This window comes from Lupinus angustifolius, chromosome LG04, assembly GCF_001865875.1.
Source record: "Lupinus angustifolius cultivar Tanjil chromosome LG04, LupAngTanjil_v1.0, whole genome shotgun sequence".
In the NCBI taxonomy this organism is placed as follows: domain Eukaryota; kingdom Viridiplantae; phylum Streptophyta; class Magnoliopsida; order Fabales; family Fabaceae; genus Lupinus; species Lupinus angustifolius.
Window position 1 is genome coordinate 6941422 of NC_032012.1, and position 17521 is coordinate 6958942.

The 17521-nt window shown below is 36.4% G+C and overlaps 1 protein-coding gene across 1 annotated transcript; it reads left to right on the plus strand.

Annotated features, from left to right (window-relative positions):
• Positions 762-12207, plus strand: LOC109345377 (probable inactive serine/threonine-protein kinase scy1). The gene is made up of 21 exons (XM_019584346.1): positions 762-1083; positions 1513-1611; positions 1706-1857; positions 2112-2184; positions 2271-2393; positions 2828-2936; positions 3797-3876; positions 4042-4120; positions 4774-4913; positions 5000-5110; positions 5238-5354; positions 5482-5571; positions 6957-7010; positions 7298-7372; positions 7484-7559; positions 7646-7745; positions 8419-8488; positions 9137-9210; positions 9893-9999; positions 10811-11104; positions 11590-12207. The coding sequence occupies exons 1-21, from the start codon at positions 958-960 to the stop codon at positions 11862-11864; spliced, it is 2424 nt and encodes an 807-aa protein (XP_019439891.1). The 5' UTR covers positions 762-957; the 3' UTR covers positions 11865-12207.

Below are 17521 nucleotides of genomic sequence, written 5' to 3' on the forward strand. Positions count from 1 at the left end.
CATGTTCATGTAATCAAAATATGCTCATTTTAGGATGCACCATGTGAGTTCATGTACCGCTTTTGAAAATAACAATAGTATAATGAATGGTTCTGCTTATGGAAAAGCTTAATATTAAAAAAGTAATCCCTTCATATGTATTCCATTCACATCTTGCCCCACTATATTCAAAATCATTTTCATTTCTCTCAGCAAAACAACTTACCTATGTAAAATTCCTTATCTAAAAGGCGTAGGGATTTTGATACTATTAGCAAGTTAAATAGTATATGGTACACTTAATACAGAATTAGCTTACATGATATTCCACTTTTAATGTTCATAAAAGGTGAAAGACCTATCTTGATAGTGATGGTGTGATGATGACAATACTGATTATGATAATAGAAGACACATGGTATTATGGTGGTTTTAGTTGTGTTGAATGTTGATGAATATAGACAGAGTGTTAGGATAGTGATAATAGGTTATGATAATCATCATTGTGGTGTGATAATATATCTTTAAAACAAAATTTACAAAATATTTTGGAAAGGAGTTAAAAATCAATTCAACTCATTTTTACTGAAAACATCTTATTTTAAAAGTAACATTCAATTATTTTTTTTTTACTAATCTCTTCGTAAATGATCCTACCAACAAGTGTCATTCACACCAATATTACAATCACCCAAATGAGTGAGACCTTACTTGTAAAAAAAATTAACTATTAAGAAATAAAATTCTTAACGTCGAACGAAATGTGAAAAGTGAACACGAAATAACCACAAATAATTGTATTTTTTTGTTTTTGTTTTTTCCTCAAAAGTATCATTCATTCCACTGTTGGCTACGGCGAAGAAGGTGCGTGGGCTTTTCCCTCGTAATCCCATCTCATATGAACATATAGTATCGTATTGAATAATAGTGATTCAGATCGAAGAGTAATTTCATCACATCACAGATTGAAACAACAAAATGTTCAAATTTCTGAAAGAAGTTGTTGGTGGATCTGGTGCTGGACTCAAAGATCTCCCTTACAACATCGGTGAACCTTACTCTTGTGCTTGGGGCTCTTGGCTTCATTGCCGTGGCACCTCCAAGGTAATTATCATCATCATTAATCAATTGCTATTTTCCCTAATTCTTAATTATATAATATTAGCATTAATCAGTTATTCTAAATTCTTACTTAGGATGATTTGTTGAATTTAATTTTAGTTTAGCGCCTACTGCATGTTTTCTATTTCGATTTGGACATTAAGATTGCTTTAGTGTTTTAAATTGCCTTCACTATTACGGGTACTGTTACTGCGATTACTGTCATTGCAGTCTGATGCGGCCTAAATGTGGTCCATTGCAGCCGCACTAGATTCGGTGTCATACCACAATTGCGGCGTGATGTGGTAGTCACCGCAACCGATATTATTGTGGCTGCATCATGTGATGTGGTCCATAATTTGAATCATTGGATTGCTTGGATAGTCTTAATTTCACGTTGCTTTGATTTGATTTGATACACTGTGATTTCAGGATGATGGTTCTGCAGTTTCAATATTTTCTTTATCAGGAAGTAGCGCTCAGGATGGGCATTTAGCTGCGGGTCGAAATGGAGTCAAACGTCTCCGTACGGTATGTAATCTAATCTTTGTGTGGTATGTTATAGATGGATCAAATTGGACAGTTGGATTTCAGTTTTGTGTGGCATCATGGTTCTTATTTTCAGGTTCGACATCCAAATGTTTTGTCGTTTCTTCACAGTGCAGAGATTGAAACTTATGATGCTGGTACTCCCAAGGTTACGATTTATATTGTAACCGAGCCTGTAATGCCTTTGTCAGACAAAATTAAGGAGTTAGGTCTTAAAGGTACACAAAGGTATGGATGAATGCCAATGGAGTTCCATTTCCTGCTTCATATATTTCAGTTTCTAAGCGTTCTTTGTTATTTTACTCATAAATTTGTGTGTCGGATTTTGTTTTATCTAATCTAAGTGTTATGCACTTTGTTTCCTATGTGTAAAATTTATCCGTGAATTAGAGAGCACATACTATGCTTTTACTGTCAAGTATCAGCTGCTTTGTGATTGAGTTAGTATTCACTCGTTATTTTGTTCTCTACTGGGGTTGTAGGGATGAATATTATGCTTGGGGCCTGCATCAAATAGCTAAAGCTGTGAGCTTCTTAAATAATGATTGTAAACTAGTGAGTACTCATGACTCAAATATTGTTTTTTTGGGGGCTCATCTGTTACTTTTTCAGTTTTTCTTTACAAATTTTGTCTGTTGCAGGTTCATGGTAATGTTTGCTTGGCTAGTGTTGTTGTCACACAAACTTTGGATTGGAAACTCCATGCACTTGATGTTTTATCGGAGTTTGATGGGAGTAATGATGCTGCCTCCGGGCAAATGCTGGTAATTTTATGTTTGGTTGCAGTACCTTGATTTCTTATTAGCTTTAGCATTCATTTCAGTTTATATATTAGCAAGTAGCAACTAATCCTTGTGAAATAATCACTCCAAACAACTTGAAAGTTTATTCGTAAGAGATTAAAAGGTCATTGCCTTTTAAATCTTCATCAGGCTGAAGTGTGCCTTTTAAATCTTCATCAGGCTGAAGTGTGCCTTTTTAATCTTGTTCTCAAATCTCAAGTTTCAGCCATGGGTGGCTTCACTTTGTAACATTTATGTCGAAATTGACTGACATTATGGATGCTCCCTTGCAAAGGTTTGTCTTGGGCGATCTTGCAAGGATTTTATTAGGCCTTTTTTGAAATAAAAAATAAGGGATATCAAGCAGTAAAGCTTAATATATATTCCTCACATATGTTTTCATGTTTTCCATTCAGCAATATGCATGGCTTGTTGGAACACAATACAAACCAATGGAGTTGGCAAAATCTGACTGGGCTGCAATTAAGAAGTCTCCTCCATGGGCCATTGATTCTTGGGGCATGGGTATGCTATTTCCGTTCTTTTTAATTATTAGAAATTATGATAGCAAGTTGGAATATAAGGTGGATTGGAGCAAAGTAGCATTCTGGCATTATTTGCATTATATTTGCTTGCTGATGTTGACATTTCACTTCCCCTTTTTGTTAAGCCTAGTAAGTATGGGTGTATTATTACATGGTCACAACTTATATTCAGCAACTTGTTCTCATTTAGCTGCTTCCCTAAAAGGAACAAATGAATTCAACTTTTAGTCTGAAATTGCACTAACTTTCTTGTCATTACTTAGAGATTAAAACATGAACTCTTACCCTTGTAAGCGAAGAAGCTATTTTCAGGATTTGAACCCATGACCTCCAGGTCACAAGCAAGCAACCTTACCGTTGTGTCGAGGTTCACCCTCTCCAGACCCCACTAGGTGGGATCTTTGTGTGTTGGGCCGCCCTACTTAGAGATTAAAAACTAATTTTGAACTTTCACCAAACAACATAAGCTTTTGGGAGAATTGATCCTTGACTTATACACTTAGTATCATAGCCTCGATGACTAGGTGGTCAAGAATTCGATCCTTGCCACCCCATTCTTTTAAATAATGTTGAATTTCAAAACAATATAGAATAAGCTTGCGCATTATCCACACTTTGATCCCAAAAGGCTCTTACATGGGGATGCATGAGAGATGTAAAAACTAATCTTGATCCTTCTTTAAAGGCTTTAAGCTTTCTACCTTTTTCTGAATTAGTAATTTTACTTTAAATTATGTGAATTTCCGCAGATGTTGCATATTTACAGAATAATTTATGTCCAACCTTTTTTTCTTTCCTAGTAGAAATCTCTAAGTCATTAAAAAAATTCTCATCTAATAGGTTGTCTAATCTATGAGCTATTCTCGGGTACGAAGTTGGCCAAAACAGAGGAGCTACGCAACACAGTCTCCATTCCCAAGGTTTGCCTCCTTAGGAATTTGATCTTTGTTATGCATTTATTACTGCATATAACTATATTTATTACCGCATATAAACACTAGCGAAGGTTGTAGTGTCAGTTACTTTTATTTCTCGTTTAATGAAATATTTATACTTCATCTTTGTATGTCTTATTTTCCTCACAGTCTCTGCTTCCAGATTATCAGCGGCTACTGAGTTCCATGCCTTCCCGAAGATTAAATACATCAAAGCTTATAGAAAGTGGTTAGTGCCTCTATATATTTGTAGTTATCATTTATAGAAAATTTGTTTGACCTGCCGCTGTATTGTTTTCCTGCTTTATTTAAAGGATTTGTTTGTTTTGTAGTTTATCTAATAAGCTATGCAGGATCTCCTTAATTGATGTATAAGGCCACTTAAAATTTGTCTTGTTATATCTATGTCTTTGGTTTTGTTATTGGCTTTAGATTGTCATAAACTGCAGCTGAAAACTGCATCAAAGTACATTGGTAATTGGTTGCACTGTGACAATATGGTATTAGTTATAATTAAGTGGTTTTAAGATGGATGCTTAGCGTAGTTTTTTGGAAAGAAGTTTCATGTTTTACTTAATCAGTCCAGGTATGGCTTTGGTTTATCAGAATGCATTCAAGTCAGAAATGTGCTGTATAACTCTAACTTCCTGATGAGATTGTAAATGAGAGAAATCTGACAGTTTTTATTAAAAGTGGAGGAGAGAGAGGATTAGTTGTGAACAACAAAAAATATAATCCTCTTCAACAATCTATAGCCCATTCTAAAAATGTTTGACTTTCTTGTTTTGATAGTTATCATTTTTGGAATTCCTGAGTCCTGATATAATTCTATGTAATCCTTTCTTTGTATTTAGTCTGAGTTTGTTGCTAATGGATGTGCAGAGTATTTTCAAAATAAGTTGGTAGACACAATACATTTCATGGAAATTCTTAGTTTGAAAGATAGTGTTGAAAAAGATACCTTCTTCCGCAAGCTTCCAACTTTAGCAGAGCAGCTTCCTCGTCAGATCGTGTTGAAGAAGGTATTTACATTGGAAGTTCTAATTTTAAACTTCTGATTTGATCAATGTTTTCTCCCAATTGATTATATTTCTCATTTTTTTCACAGTTACTTCCTGTATTAGCTTCTTCCCTTGAATTCGGTTCAGCTGCTGCCCCCGCTTTGACTGCATTGTTGAAAATGGGTTCCTGGCTTTCAGATGAGGAATTTCGCGTCAAGGTAAACAATAATTTCAGTACCTTCATGATGAGCTTTTTCTTTATTTCATAGAGAGTTTCGTCATCTCTCCTATCTCTCTAATTAGGATTCATCTCATGCTATTTTTCATTTCTATATTAATATATAGGTGCTTCCATCAATTGTAAAACTCTTTGCCTCCAATGACCGAGCTATTCGAGTTGGCCTTCTGCAACATATTGATCAATATGGAGAGTCATTATCACCACAAATGGTTGACGAGCAGGTATGTAGTCAGGATAAGATTGTTTCATTTGTTTTTGCTTTCCTTCTTTTGTCCTTTTTGTACAATATTCAAAGATTCATGTTAACAATGTGATTACTTCACAATTGTTGTTGACACTTATGATCAGGTTTACCCTCATGTTGCTACTGGGTTCTCTGATACATCTGCTTTTTTGAGGGAACTGACTCTCAAGTCCATGCTAGTTCTTTCTCCGAAGGTATTGCCTATTTTATTCTTATGTTAATTTTTCTTCTTAGTTTTATGCTAAAAATGAGATATTTTAATGAGAATATTGGAAACATAAAAAGTGTCATGAAAATTACGTTGCTAGTACTGGTCTTTTGGTGTTTGTATCGCATGTGTGACCTGGCTATTGTGAGATTTATGTTAAAATGATCTCTGTTCGATTTAAGCTTTGGTGGAAGGTATAATGTAGAGATCATTAAGGAACACATCCCAAAAGCTTAAGCTGTTGGATGAAGGCAAATGAATGCTTTTATATTTCTAACATGCCCTCTCACGCATGAGTCCTTTGGGCTTGAAGCGTGGACTATGCACAAGCTTGTCATACCTTGATGTGCAAATCTGTAAGTGTAAAATTTCGCCATCAAGTAATAAAAAGAGTATCGAATCCACAAAGACTATGTTTTTGCTTAGTATCATTAATTACAAGTACAGATTATTCTAAACTGAATAAATGATAAGTTAGGATAAAAATATATGGTAAGGTAAGATAAGAAATGCCCCAGGATTGGGGGCTCCACAATGGCATAAACAAATCCTTATTGATCACACCCATTACCAAGTTTGATGCTATTGAAGGTGAATTACCCAGAAACCGACAGGGTTCTCTCTCAAAATACATAACTCGGATTCAGTTGAACCCAATTTCTACTCTCATGATAACTGCACTCAACCGAACCCATTACTTATGCGTTGTGGTCATTCAATACAACCCTCGAAAGACTAAGACTATCAACAGGCTCCAGAAGCACAGACCATTCACAGCCTTGCCTTTAATGTGTATAATGTGCTGTTTTACCTCATAATCAGGGGTCTGCTTCTTTCTGCATTTTTTGCAGTAAACTTTTTATCTCTGTGTGTTGAGTTGAAGAGGCCTGGGTCTACTCTATTAAAGGTTAGATGTTTTGTCTCTCTTAAAGAAGCAAAAATCTTATGGCGGTGTTCTGTCTTCACTATTCTATGGTGTTATTGTTGGAAAGTGTTGCTAGGACTTTTAAAGGATATTTTTTTACACTTCGTTTAGGATAGGGTTATTTTTTTGGCTTCCTTGTGGTATCCTTTTCATGTTTCTTTGTCAGACATGCTAAGAGATTGGCATGCACTGTTGCATGACACAGTGTCATAGGTTTTAGTTGTATTTTTTTGTTTGTGTGGATGTCTTTTCCTCTTTGTGCTCTTCTCATCTTCATCTAATAACACATCCTTTTCTATATTTAAAAAAATAGCTTACTTTATCTTCAATATTCCTTTTCTTCCCCCCCCCCCCCCAAATGTTCTCTTTTATGTGATAAATCTTCAGTGAATATTTGTTTGTTTGTATATTTATTTGAAAAAATGTTGTTTGTCTCCTAATTGCAGCTGTCTCAAAGGACCATTTCAGGGTCGTTATTGAAGCATCTGTCGAAGTTACAGGTACTGCTTCAACTTTAAATGTCTGCAGAATTAAAGGCTAGTCGCTTATGTTGACTAAGGAGGTGAATAGTAGACAAGGCTTTCTTTTAGCTGTCCATTAACAATTTGGACTTTTTAACCCTTTAAGCTTGCTGATTACCTGACTGGAAATTTCAAACTTTCATTGAAATGATAGCATTTTAAGGGGTCTTTTTGCAATGATCCTCTCCCCCCGCCCACCCATTATTTCCTTTAAGTTCATGGTTTTTCTTTTCTATAATTTGTAAAATCTGCAAATTGTTTTGTAGGTTGATGAAGAGGCAGCTATTCGAACAAATACTACCATCTTATTGGGAAATATTGCAACCCACTTAAACGAAGGGGTATGGTCCAAATGCTATGTGCAAGTTTAATCAGTCGGCTGTATTCTATTAAATAGTTGTAGCATATATTGCATTGATAAATTAACTGATGGCTCAGACCTGTTTTTGCAGACAAGAAAAAGAGTGTTGATTAATGCATTTACTGTCCGCGCTTTACGTGATACTTTTCCACCTGCTAGAGGAGCAGGTGTCTATTTGTCTTTTTCTTTGGTTTTGGAGTTAACAAATTCCTAAGCAGTAATTTTCTCAGCATTTAACATTTTGATTGTTCAGGCATTATGGCTTTATGTGCCACCAGTTCCTACTATGACATAACTGAAGTTGCGACCCGGATTCTTCCCAACGTTGTTGTACTCACAATTGATCCTGACAGGTTACACCCTGCAAATTGCTTATTACTTTCTTATATCCCTATTGAGATTGTATGCTTTTAGGTAGGGAAGGTGGAAAAGAGAGAATAGAGACTTTGAATGTTATTCTTGTGTACAGTGCTGTGATACAAAAGACTAAGACAATGGTCTAAAATTAATTAAATTAGGAAACAAATGAGGAAATATACTGAGGTAGGAAATAACTGGTATGATTGCTTCTTCAATTAGATGACTAATTGAGTCAACAATATATTTTAAAGATATTCTAAAATATCACAAGGTACAAGACATATATCGTGGTATATTTTCTAGATATTCTCACAAGTGGCAACCTCCTGTCTTTTGGTATGCTTTGTTGCATAGCTTTATATCCTAGTCTAGCTCTTTCTTTTTGTTCTTTTTTAGAATGTCTTACCCTCTTCTTTGTAATGTCCACTTCTCATCTAATATACTTCTTTTATTATAAAAAAATGTCGGTTGGCTTATGTTTTTTTATTGTACTGTTATTGTTGTTTGATTCCTTTTTTTTGTTTCTTTTTTTTTAATATTGGAATCTTCATTATCATTATTTCGCCTGCCTTCAGATTCCAAATTGAGATCATTCTTATTATTGAACCTTTGGTTATTTCTTATTTTTATAGTGATCATATATTGTTTTTATCATGTTTCAAATAGTGATGTTCGAACCAAGGCATTTCAAGCTGTTGATCAATTTTTGCAGATAGCAAAGCAATATTATGAAAAGGTATATCTGAAATTCTGTTTGCCTTTTACTCAGATGCGTATTATTATGGTTTTTAGTTTATCCTTTACATATCATCTCCTTTGGTGTACATTTTTACCAATAGTGTCTCCTCTGTCAAGTTTTTTGGATGGAAAATACATTTTAGTAGAAGGAAATCTCTTATGCGAAGAAAGCACAACTATTCCTCATGTTTATGCTGGTTCTCCCCCAAGACCTGCATCCCATTATGTGCATATGGACTAACGAAATTTGGGATTATCTTGGGCATACAGTGAAGGTGCATACTAACATAATGTGTGTACAGACTGGGCAATCTTTAGCTTATGCAGTATCAGTGGTCCTGATTCTAGTGGTAAATTATATTTGCAAAAACTAAAGAAGTATAAGAAAAGGGTTGAACCCACAGGAAACAATGGGGTGTTTGACAAACATTATATGCATCAGATAAACAAGAAAACGAAAAGTTAAAACTACTTATATAGTTTAGTGTTGCACAAAATTAAAAAGGTCTTATGTGGTTGGCCACATTTCTGAGTTTTGCGGACCAGGTTCTAAGTCTAAATTATTGTCTTGGATGGTTATATTTTCTAGTTGCCTCCTTTTATGGTGATATATGCTGCTTCTATGTTCTTATCTTTTCTATAATAGACAAATGCAGCAGACACTACTGGGGGTGCGGGCATGGGAATCTCATCAAATCCAGGAAATGCAAGTTTACTTGGGTAAGTCATTTCAAACTGTGCTTGAGCAGACAGTTTCAGATATTAAACAATATATAAGTAAATATATATAGAGGAAGAGTGTGATAGTGAGTTTGTAACATTTAGATATAACTTAGCTTCCGTTTTTTTTAAAATTAGTATCAATAAAATGCACAGAGTAATAGCTAATTCTTGATTTCATGTCTACCTTCTAGCAGTTTTCGTCCGTAGTGTGTTTCTTGTAATCTACTTTTAAGTACTTGATTTAGTGGCCACATATAAATACATGATAAATGGGGAGGTATGCTCAGAAGCTCGCATTTATGTCTTCTTAGTGGTAGTATATTTGCATTCTTGCATGCATGTGAAATATGGTGGTATGGTGCAGGACGAGAGATTGTCAATACTTCGGGAGGTATATATATATGTCTAGATTGCAAATCTACGATATGTAAATTAGTTAAATGATATTTGCATTTGTTGCATGCCACAGCTACTCTAGGAAAGGTGCTTAATCTATTGTAAAATATAAGCACCTGGCTATGGTTATTTGTATAAATAATCTGAAGGAGCTCCCCATTACCTTAGAGTGCCTGATTTTCTAGTTGAGCTTCAGCCGTCCTTAACTATATCTTGCTGCAGAGCAGTTCCTCCAGATTTGCCCTATGAAATTGGTTCTGACTTAACTCTCATCACTATGCAGATGGGCTATGAGCTCCTTGACCCTGAAAGGTAAACCTTCTGATCATGCTCCAGTTGCTTCTGCAAGTTCTAGTGCACTTACTCCCTCATCTTCTAATGCCAGCTCAGGTATGCCTCATGATCATGATGTATCTTAGTGAATTTGAATTTGATTTGCTTATTGCTTATTGCTTATTCCCCTGAATGTGTTTATTCTTCCCCTCCCCCTTTTGGCCTGCATAGCAAAGCCCTTGATTAATCTTTATATTCACAACTGAACCTCTAATAAGTGGAGCTTGGGTTCTACCCCTGGTTATTCAGATAACTTAAAATGCTTTTTAACCAACATCTGTCATTCATAGTCATTTCACTGGAATAATGTCAACACTCCTGATGAACAATTGAGAGGTAAATACAAATCCACAACAGCAATGACAGGTGTATGTGTTAGCATTAAGCGAGTGGAACCTTCATCTTGTATAATAGAACTGCAATAGGAGAAAACCTTCCATTCTTGCCCGTGTTTTGACCTTCAGGCCAGTGCACCACCTTCTTGACCTTTAGGTGGACATACATTTTCTTGTCGAACAGGGTCCTTGAGGTGATCAAAAGCTATACCCTGCAAGTTCTTAAAATGGTTTGTCTTACTTTACTTTGGCCCCCAAAAGTTGTAGTGACCATATATATGTGGTCTTATGTTAATTTATGGAATGAAGAAAAATAAGTTGTAGAAAACGGAAAACTTAGAGGGTAAAACACAACTGAAGACCTCATCCCCCATCTCCTTATCCTTTGTCCTCAAAGCAACATTACTGATTTTGCTCCTCTTTATGATCTGTTGATGCTTCTTTAATTTGTTCTGCTCTGTTAGGATGGCTTCCTTCTGAGTAAATTTTATAATATATCATATGTTTATTTAATTTCTTTTTGGGTATTCTAGCTGTAGATACTCCATCGACAGCACCTGTCCGTGTAAGCTCCACAACAGATTTTGCTGAACACCCGGCACCTTTCCGTGTAAGCTCCACACCAGATTTTGCTGAGCACCATGTGCCTACATCCCCAACATCAACAGATGGCTGGGGAGAACTAGAGAATGGAATCGATGGGGAGCATGAAAATGATAAGGATGGGTGGGATGATCTGGAACCACTTGAAGAGACAAAACCTACTCCAGCTCTTGCAAACATTCAAGCGGCTCAACGGCGGCCAGTTTCTCAACCCGTTAGACAAGGTACTTACTATTCAATTACCAGTATTTGGGTAGAGACTTACTCATTTCCATGACTACTGGTTACTATTAATAATTTTATGTCAGGCCAAAAAAAGTCTTACATGTTTATGCCTTTTTTAAAGAATAATGCCAGTATCCTCAAGACGTGATTTATGTGAGTGTATGAATTCCTAGTTTAGGATTGCAGCTAATGAGTAGTTTGGCATTTAGTGAATTAGTGACCAAGCACTTTGAGTTTTTGTTGTTTGCTAGGAGACTATTTAACTCAAATTATTATTGAAGAAAATACAGTTATGTTTTAGAGATGCTGCTACCAATTTATATAGCTTATGATCTGTATTTGAAACCTGAAAGTTTGATAATATCCCTAAATTCAATTGGAATTTTCTTTATACTAATTACTCCATTCATTTATTTATTTGTTTGCTTTTACATACCTGTGTATTAATTCGATGGCTGTTCCATTTATTTATTAATTAATTTAGCCTCAAGTTTGCAACCCAAAAGTACACCAAGGTCAAGCAAGGATGAAGATGATGATTTGTGGGGTGCCATAGCAGCTCCCGCCCCCAAAACAGCAAAAGCTATAAATTTTAAACCAAATGTAACTGATGATAACGATCCCTGGGCTGCCATTGCTGCTCCTGCACCCACTACCAAGGCCAAACCCTTATCTGCTGGCAGAGGTCGGGGAGCGAAACCTGCCGCTCCAAAATTAGGTGCTCAGCGGATAAACCGGACATCATCCTCTGGGGTGTAAATCACAAACCACCAGAGCACAAAAGGAATGAGGAAATATTGAATCCGTATGTTGCCTTTTTCTTCTGGTGGCTGTTAATCCTGTTAAAATATGCAAGACCCCATCTTTTTAGAGATTTATGAATTACATTATTGCCTTCCATTGGCATAATTGATTTGTAATATTCTTTTATGTGTCAATATTTTTATTTGAAGGGAAATCTTAAGGAGCAGTAACTGTTAAATTGTTGCCAAGCAACAATACTGTAGTGTTTGCTATATTTCTGTCATGGTTACATTTTTTTTGGCATGTTGAACGATTAACATTTTAAACGGTATGTAATTACTAATTAGTTTCATATTTTTTTGATGGGCTTTCATACTGTTATAAAGTTTTTGGTTAAATTATACTCTTAAACCTGTTCTGTCCTGAACCCTTCAGATATTGTACGCTTGCATTCGTGTATGTCCATGTCAACTGAAAGCTTCTTGAAGGCAATAAAAACTTTTTAGATGAGATATTTGTGGATACAAGTGCACACGAATTGAGCATTTAGTGAGTTATTCTCTCAATAAATAGAGTTGCTGATTGAGCATAGTTTAACTGGTGCTTTTTTCTGATCTTTATTGAGGTTGTGTAAGTATTATTGTGCTCAATTTGATCTTAAAATGTGCTTCACTACCCCGATTCATTGTTTATTGTGAATATAAATAACTAATTGCAAGTAGCCACATCCTGTGATGAATGAGAGACACAATTGTGTGGTTTTACTTCTTACAATGGGGCCAAATACTCAACGGAAGATTCTGGCACATAGCGAATGCATAATTGTTTGGTTTTACTTCTCTCAAATGCACTATCTATTATGAGCTAAAGATGTGTCATAAAGCTATGGCTGAGTGGGAAACGAGTAGGGTAGAGTCTTGTTAACCCTTAATAAATACTAAATCTTGGACTCATGCACGAGATTCAGATGGCTATTTCTTTTAAAACAAAAATAAATGGTCTTTAACATTGTCTAAACAGTTATTTACCTATGTAGTCCATTGATATGGGTGGGGAATTAAGATCATTTTGAAACTATCTTAGTAGTATTTGTGTTTGCAGGGAGTTATATTCCCCAATATGCACCACCATTTAAGTTATGGAAAGTAAACATAGGCATATTGATGAAATAGGTCTCAAATTACTAGCATAAGCTTCTATGTTAACAGTTCACTACGATCATGCTTTTGCTAGTGTTATGCCTCTTAAATCAGACTACTTGGTATACAATATGGATATCAGTAATGATATTGATATTTGGTTTTGTTGAGTATGTGATTCATCAGTTTTTACCTTAATTTCATGAATTTCTTTATGATGAACCCATTATGTAATATATGGTTCAGTGAATTTGGTTACATAAGGTATATGAAATAATTGTTCACTATGAAATAGACTTCCCAGTCAGTTCATTAAATGGGGAATTCCTTTCACTCTTATGCACAAATCCCTACCAGACTATATACTAAGCACAAATTACAACCTATGTTTTAAGAATACATTTTTATGGGTTACCCACCCAATGATAAAGGATATAAATGCATGTCTTCTAGTGGGAGGATTTACAAATAGTTAAAATTTCTTCAATAAATTTAGAGTTGAACAAAATTACATGCTAACTGTTCCCAAGTTTCAAAATAATGTGGTATAATGAAACTCATAGTGTATGCAACTCTTCTGAGTTGTATTATTAAAGTTAGAGATGCTTTAATGGTAGTGAAAGCTAGGATGAATACTGTGCTACCTCTATATAAGGCAAAACATGAGGAATTAAAAATATTGATAGTACAAACCTTAAATAACTATCCATCTAGAAGATCATTTGATTAACTCATCATAATGTATGTTGATCATATGAAGCATGTAACACCGTGAAAATTCCATATATTTTATTAATTATTTATTTAAAAAATAATAATTTTAGAAATTAATCGGTAATGAATTAGGCTAAACCTTAGTTGGGTGTTAGTCTTGTTTTGTGAATTCCTAGCTTGTGATAAATTTTCGTAATCTTTTGTGACGAAAAGTTTTTGGACTAATGTCGGGACCAAATTCACCCGAGTTGAGTTCCGTAGCTCGGAATCGAATTCCGATTTCGCTTTTGGCTTCGAAATATTATTTTGAGCCAGGATAGACATCAAGTTTATCCAAAACGCATTTCTAAATATTTTTCCACTCGGCATTTCGAAATTCTGACCGTAATCGAAAGATTTTTATATCCAACCAAGTATTAGCCTACAATACTTGGGCATGGTCTCATCGTGAATGTTTCGCCAAAAAGTCACCTCATGTTCCCAAGTGAAACTTGTTGGGTAAGCAAGCAAAAATAATCATCTTTTACACTAAACCCCTTAAATCCTTCATCTAACCTTTCACCATTTAATCTTGGAAACTCTTGGCTTGTCTCTCTAAATCTGATTCAATTCCTATAAAAGTGTCACTCTAGTTAGAAAACCCTTGGCTTGCCTCTCTAAAGTTGATTCGTTGCACCTTAAAAGAACCATTTAACTTGGAGAACCCTTAGCATTTCATTTCATTTTTCTCTTCTTCATTCAGATTTTTCTCAAGAACTCTAAGGTAAGTTCTTAGTTCTCTGTTCCTGATCTCTTAGAAATTTAGCTGTTCAATGTTTTCAATATTCGAGTATGATGTTATGTATATGTTACGAACATTTTCAACCGTCAAAATTTTTCTAAAAAACCTTACTATATCTTGTTATACGCAAGAACGCGAAAAATGAGTTTTTGTGATTCTAGAAATTGTTGTTTTGGAAACTATGAAATCTTGTTGTTCATTGAGCTGTTTTAGTGTTTTGAATATATGCATGTTATTTATGTTGATGAAAGATGATTATTTTGAATAATATTTTAAATCGAAATGTCATTTTGATGATGAGATCAATCCTTGTGAAAAGGTGTTGAAGTGATCATGAACACATTAGGGATCGGGAACGAGACTTTCGAGGATAAAGGATGGTTCGAGATTATGAATCTTGGACCGGATGGATGAAAGTCTCAGATGTTTTTATAATGGATTAAAATTATGTTTTTATCTTAGAGTTATTAGGAAAGCGATTTAACTCGTGAATCATTGATTTGTGTTTTGTGTTAGTTTCGAGGCGTTCGAAGTTGGACAACTGATTCATTCACGGAAAGGGAATCAACCACGCTATAACCCAAGGTGAGAGAGAACACATCGTGATATGGTGGTGTCTGAATATGACACCCGGGTCTCCCAACCATCTCAAAAGTTGGGAGTTATTTCTGTTTTCTTAGAAACTCGTACTTAACCAAATGATTTCGTGCCTGGATTAAGTATGATGTTTCTTTAGGCTGAATGCCCCTAAGATAGTATAAAATATCAAGTCTCATGGTTGTTATCCATGAAGGAACACCACTCGAGAAACTAAAATGTATTGGATCGAAAACAACGGAGGGTTTCGATCAGGTAGCCCAAAAGGGCGAGGAAAATGGTCCTGGTAACTGGACCACCTCGCCCAAAGACACAGTGAGTTAGACCCCCAGTTGGCGCCTGGGCGAGCCATCCTCGCTTGGGCGAGCGTTTCTCGCCTAAGCGAGGGCCAAAGGGTCTGTATTTCGCCCGGGCAAGTCAAGACAGGTATTTTGACCAGTTTTTTGTGGATTTTTAGCTTGAGCGACAGTCCCCTCGCTCGAGCGAGAACCATGCAGGAAATTGAGTCGGTTTTGATGAATTGGTTGCTTGAGCGGCAGTCTCTCGCTTAGGCGAAAGACAAACATAAATTATGATTGTTTTGGTTAATTTATTGCTTAGACAATAGCCCTAGCTTGGGCGTGAAGTGTATTTACACTTGGGAAAGACCGTGGCTCAGAGGATTGAGTTCGGTGCCCAAATCAATAAACTTATACTGTTACTTTTGGTTCTTGCGCCTTATGTGGGCAAGGATTCCAACGAGGATGTCGTGAGCAAGGCTATGCCTAAAAAGGATTACATGATACCACGCAGCGAAGTCGTCTGACCGTAAGAGGCTTGACCATGTGGCCATCCAAGGTAAGTCAGCGATGGTTCGTAGTGATAGGGATGTTATTCCTATATTATATGATATCACGCAGTGAGATCGTCTGACCGTAAGAGGCTTGGTTGTGTGGTCGTCCAGGGTAAGTCAGCGATGGTTCGTAGTGGTAGGGATGTTAATCCTATATTACGTGATAACGTAAGATCGGGTCCCACAAGAAGCATTCCTTTGGGAGATGTCTTAGGATGGGCCGATCATTTTAAAAGACTAATTAAAATATTTGATCGGTTAACTTCAGTTAGTGTGCATATTCATTATAAAATAACGAAGTAGTGGAGGGGAAATTTATGGGAGACGAACGAGCCCCACGATGTTGAGAGGGACGGCGATGACGGTAATTCGTCAGCAAAGTCTTGAGGGAGAGTCTAGGTGAGACGAGTCCCCTGTATTCCTGGATGAGGTATTCTGTTGGATCGGACAGTTCTCACAGCGCAAACTAGACTATCTCTAACAACCCCTCTTTACAATCAGGATCAATGAGAGGGATGCCCAGAAAGTGTTTGATACGACACCGTCCTGAAATGGACAGTTCTTCGGAACCGGTCGATCATATATATATCCTTGCGATGAATAATTTTTGGTGCGGTCAAATCGGCTTGTTATGGGACTTGTACTCTTGGTTATTTCCGAATAGTATATTGGGAGAATATTGGTGTAAGAATGGATGAAATAATCATAAGATTCATACATTGAGATCGTGGATGTTAAATCCCCATGATCCGAGTTATAACCACATTCATCATTGTGCATTATGTTTGTGATCTATATTGTGTATATTATACATGTCCGTTTGGATGTGATATTCTGTGTAATTCCACGGCGTCAATGAATTATATTCATTAGATGTCTTACTCTCTCTTCTTTTCTTTTCTTTCTACTTGTTCTCGGTTCGCGTTCTCGTTCAGATGAACCGTATGGCGAGGATTCAGAGCTACCGATTCTCGATGTCCCAGGAGGGGATATGGAGTAGTGATGGACATAAATATACCTATACAGGCCCTTGTGCCTTAGAGCTAGAGATGGTTTGTGACGGCTCTACGATGGGTTTCCCTTCTCAACATGCAAACTTGGAGGCTTCATTCACCTTGTCTGCTCAAAGATTTGCGTCTACTTCGCCATCCATTTAGTATGTGATCCCTCGCAGACCCACTGATGTTGGACCATCTGCTCGGAGATGGAGCAGGGATGATGTGCCCAGTTCCCCACCGGGGAAGATAGCTGCTATATCGACACCGCCCAATCTCCAGGCAGATGCAGAAGTAGGAAGAAAGTCACAGGGTTCGTCCAACAACCCGAAAGAGGAGCGATAAGCCAAAGAGGAAGATTGTGTGGAGTTGGCATGTATAGAGGACTCCATTGAGGTGATGGACCTCTCTTCTGATTCTGAGACGGAGGAGGATCCCAGCGAGTGTTTTAGTACACCCGCTAACCCCGGAGCTAGTCGCTAGTGGTCATTTCTATTTCTAGTTGCCCTTGAAGCGAGTATCTGTGTAGGGTACTTATAATGTTCTGAATAAATCAGACTATGATATATATTTCAGTTTGAATTAGGATGTATTCCGCTTTCCTTTGTATATGT